Source organism: Coregonus lavaretus (assembly GCF_964263955.1).
Source record: "Coregonus lavaretus genome assembly, chromosome: 8".
Taxonomy (NCBI): Eukaryota; Metazoa; Chordata; class Actinopteri; order Salmoniformes; family Salmonidae; genus Coregonus; species Coregonus lavaretus.
The window spans coordinates 34,842,422-34,847,430 of NC_139995.1; the positions used below are offsets into that span (position 1 = coordinate 34,842,422).

Genomic DNA, 5,009 nt, shown 5'->3' on the forward strand with positions numbered 1-5,009 from the left:
TTGGATTTATCTAGAATATAAATCAAATAATACATTCAGATGAATGAAATGTTACAGACCGAGCCTTTATCCCATAAATAGATGGCCAATATACAAATATAATGATATTAAGTGGTTTGTATAATTTGTCAAACATATATAAATCTCGACGAGTAGGCATAAGCAAAATGTCAGCTATAAAGGTTATTTTGCAAACCCTCAGTGAATTTCGACTATATCAGTGTGCAGTGTTTGAGATGAACCCTTTCCCCAATTTCTTTTCCTAGCAATGAAAGACCTCTATCCTATCTAAAAATCTAGATACGTAAAACCGGGATAATGTCTAAACATAATCATGCAGGGGCAAGCATGGGGGCGCGCACGCGCGCACACATACACACACACACAGGTTATAAACTCGAGAACTATGTTTTTGCTCTCTGACTTCCTAGTTTCCATCACGTCGCCAAACACTGGCCTAACAAAAAAATATATTATTTTAATTTCGATGCAAATGTCCATTCATGTTTCTATCTTTCTATAGTCTTGGTTCTGGGGGTAAAGCAATAAACCGCGTTAAAATTGGGTTCTTAACGAGATCTTTAAACCAGCTATTACAACAGGTTTACTTGCAATTCATAACACATAAACTAAACCATCGGACTAGATGATAATGAACATTTGATCTATCTTTTATTTGCCCGAAATATCAGGTTATATGGAGAGAAAAAAAATCATTCACAAAAGAAGACTGTAATAAATTGTAAGTGTTATCATCATTTATTTGTAATAATTCAAGAGTTTATAGAATATGTTCAATATTCACATCAAGGGTTTTTAGATAGGATAGAGGATTAATAGAGGTCTTTCATTGTTAGGAAAAGAAATTGGGGAAAGGGGTAATCTCAAACACTGCACACTCATATAATCAAAATTCACTGAGGGTTTGCAAAATAACCTTTATAGCTGACATTTGCATGGCCTCATAATAATAATAATAATAATAATAATAATAACCATAATAATAGTAATAATAATAGCATTAATAATCATTATTATTATTATTATTAAAAACCCTTACCTGTTAGTTATTTGCTATGCATTGCATTGCGCATGTGCTATACGGTATTCATATTTTGATTATATCGTTTAGAGACTAAAGAAAAAAGGGAAAGATACCTGATATTGATTTTTATAATACTCATGTGGTGTTGGAAAACCAGTCGTTTGAACCTTCTATATCTTACCTAAGTGAACCACTCCTACGCATGTAAGTGTTCCAAATTGATATATGACAATATCTACTTTCAATCACGTGTCTTGGGACGACTTAGACGGATAGCACGTCACCTCGCCTTCCCAAATTTTCTCCTTCTGCAGTTCGAATCCAAAACATCTATCTATAGTGCAAGAGAACGGGGAGAAAGATGTTTAACTCGGTTAATCTGGGCAACTTCTGCTCACAGACGCGAAAAGACAGGACTTCCGAGTTCGGAGACAGAGCGAGCTGTGCGTCCAACCTTTACCTCCCCAGCTGCACCTATTACGTCCCTGAATTTTCTGCCGTCTCTTCGTTCCTGCCACAGGCCCCGTCTAGGCAAATCACCTACCCTTACTCCACGAACCTCTCCCAAGTGCAACCGGTTCGGGACGTTTCTTACGGTTTGGACCCCTCAACTAAGTGGCACCATAGAGGGAACTATGCGTCCTGCTACTCAGGGGAGGAACTGGTACATAGAGACTGCCTTCCGCCATCGTCCACCATGACAGAAATGCTGATGAAAAACGAAAGTGTCTACAGTCATCACCATCATCAACACAACCACCCAAGCTCCAACCACCTATCCACGGGCTTTTATTCGGGTGTGGGGAAAAACCACGTTCTTCCGCAGGGCTTTGACCGTTTTTTCGAAAGCACACACAACGCGACGGATAACAGCTCGACAGAGAACTGTGCTCAGAACGGCGACTCCAGTAAACTGGATTCGGCGTCGCAGCCGCCTGCCGCCCTCCTCCACAGTGCCACAGACCCCGAGAAAGACCCCGAGAATGAAGAGGAAAACATTAATTCTGGTTCTTGTGCTTCTTCATCGGGCAAAAAAGACGACAGCGCCAACAAAACAAGCCACTCGAGTAGGTACCGAAGCTGTAAAAAGGTTAAGGGACTATCCCGGTATTTTTGTCGGTCAGATTTTATGTGGAGTTTTATAAGCATTCAAAGGATTTTATTATAACTCACAAAGCTCTTTCTTTCCAACAAGAATAATGTTTACGATGAGAAAGCGCTTTGAAAAAAACGATATGTTACACACAGGCAGCAGCTCTCCCAGTCTGTGAAATTTTAAGAGCGCGCTATTGTGACAAACGCTAACTTTGATCATGAACTTGCGCTGGGCTTTTTAAGCGATGTTTCACCAGGCTGTCGAGGGTAAAAAGCAATTGAGCAGAACACTGCTTTTGGGCGTCCTGTGATTTTTTCCCTTCTCAGCAGCCTCCTGTAAAATGTAGAAATGCTATTGTGTTGCTACTCTGGACAGGTTGCTTTACGCATTAACAGCAGCTAGCCTATATGTTTGATCGAGATTTAATGTAAAACATAATAGCCTGATAATAGTTGTGATAATCATAATGTTTTGTTTCTTTGGGACCTATGCTCTTTTCAAAATGTGCATCTGTATTGGCAACCGTGCAAGTAAGCTTTCCTAGTATTTCATTTTGTAGACTAATCAATTATTTAAATATTTCAAGCGTTGAGATTTTAGTCTAGGCTATTCTGTAAATCACCAACAAACTCGTTCTGCTTTGTTATAGTCCATGTAGATATGATAAACCAATGAGCATCGGTCAGTTGGTTAAAATAGGCTAGATATAATTCTCTCATATTCATTTGAAGACTAATAAACAGTGGCTCCCAGTCCGTAGGCCCAAGCGCCCCCATAGTGTCATGGAAGAATTTGTCTCTAGCCTATAATAATATCCCACCTATTTGTTTGGCAGTAATGTTATCTAGGTATCCAGTGTTAATTCGCTATAGATGATCGCATTATGATATGAAATGAAGGTAAATATTTTCCATGATAGCCATATATTCCCATTTATTATGACAGTGTGTTGAGTGGGGAAAGTAAGGGAGGTAGTGAGGTGATAAAAAGTGCAATGTCTTATGTCGTTTCGTGAATAGCGTTACAAAACTCGTCAGAGATTTTATAGAGAAGGCTGATTATAGTTGTATGTTACAAGGGGATGGCACTGATGGGCATGTATTTAAGGATACAGAGAAAGAAAATGAATGTGCAGACTTGAGGGTAGGCTACGTGTTTAGGACACTTACATTTTATCAAACTTAACACACCTACGTTCTGAATCCCCACACGTTTTATCGTGCATCTTAATGCTTGTTTTATTTGAAAAGAGTGTTGAATACACTTGACCTTACATTCTTCTGATTATTTGTTTTATATTGCTCTAAGGTACACCACGCACGAGGAAGAAGAGGTGTCCTTACACGAAGTTCCAGATTCGAGAACTGGAAAGAGAGTTCTTCTTTAATGTTTATATCAACAAGGAGAAACGGCTGCAGCTCTCCAGAATGCTAAACCTCACTGACCGTCAGGTCAAAATCTGGTTCCAGAACCGCCGAATGAAAGAAAAGAAATTAAGCCGAGATCGGCTGCAGTATTTTGCTGGCAACCCCTTATTGTGAACTAAACTCTAAACTGGTAGCTTTGGTGAGAAGTAATCATCAATATTATCATCTCTAAAACTGACTTGCCTTTGGAGGACATGGTCAGAGTCGACTAGCCAAAAACAAGTGTTAGGTAATTCATGGGAACGCTGGGACTGGAAAGAAAGATAATCAGTTATTAATATCTTTATGTTTCCTTGTTTTGTTGAACCAATAACAAGAACCAGCATAAAACAAGACCTCCGAGAAAGGTATCTCTGACAATAGCAGAGCAGTGAAGGTTAACTATTCCTTCAGCATTTTTTCCAATGAAAGATTTATATTCACGCGTTTGTCACATTTGGCCAAACATTTCAAACATTGTAATCGCAAGTAGGACATCAGTATTTTTATTTTGTTTGATTATAACCTATTTCGATTCACTTGTGAAATTCTGTCTTTCCAGTGACATTTCTCTCTTTTACCTCTGTATTTCATCATTAACCTTTCTTTGTGAAAATGATTTTGCTACAAACTGAACCGACATGAGGACAGCCTCACAGACCATTCTTCATAGATATGCAGATATATAAACATTTTTGCAGCAACCAAGAACTTGGACACGAATCATCGGTCCCAAATTATTAATCTCCCTTGAGACTGTATATATATATATATTTCATTTGTTTATAAAATGTTATCACTTAACCTAATTACTATCTTTGCAAGATTTCAGAAAATAACTTACGAGCTCTAGGGCTACAAGCTCTTTGACTCTAGTGAGCTTTTTGTTAATTGCTTTCCGTTTACATGTTATGCAGTATGAAGATATTACGTTGCATAGGCCTATATGCATCAAGTGAAAGAATGTAACATAAAAATAAACGAATAGTGATTCTTAAATCAAGCCATTCTTTGGGAGTTTTATGTTATTATTTTTACTGGGTCTAGGTCTGTATTTCAAAGATCAACCACCAAGAACATAATTTATAGTCTGTGTATTCATGCAGAATGCTTGGTCTTTTGCAGAATCAGTAGGGCTATAGTCCTCAATGCTTGTAGAAGAGCATTGCAAGTTACGTTCTACTTGACTTCTTAAGTAGGCCCTTACTAGCACAGTATACTGGGCTATTTAAACTGGTCACAACGGCCAATAAAAAGTTGTGAAATCCTATACATGTCCCCGACAAGTCGTTGAGATTTCATGTTAAGATTAATGGAAAATAAGTATAGGCTCTATCTCAGAACTCAACTAGGTAGGCTAATTGATACAAATCAAAAATCATTGTCTACCCACAAATCAATAGGCTAAAGCTAGGTAAGATGTCAGATTAAAATATTAGGAGTGCTTGTAAGATAGTTAAAC

The 5,009-nt window shown here is 38.1% G+C and overlaps 1 protein-coding gene across 1 annotated transcript; it reads left to right on the forward strand.

Annotated features, from left to right (window-relative positions):
• The first annotated feature begins 1,296 nt into the window (after positions 1-1,296).
• On the forward strand, positions 1,297-4,548 carry LOC311133643 (homeobox protein Hox-C11a-like). Its single transcript, XM_084167172.1, has 2 exons — positions 1,297-2,112; positions 3,450-4,548. Exons 1-2 carry the CDS (start codon positions 1,407-1,409, stop codon positions 3,680-3,682), a joined length of 939 nt encoding a protein of 312 aa, XP_084023298.1. The 5' UTR covers positions 1,297-1,406; the 3' UTR covers positions 3,683-4,548.
• Positions 4,549-5,009: the final 461 nt, after the last annotated feature.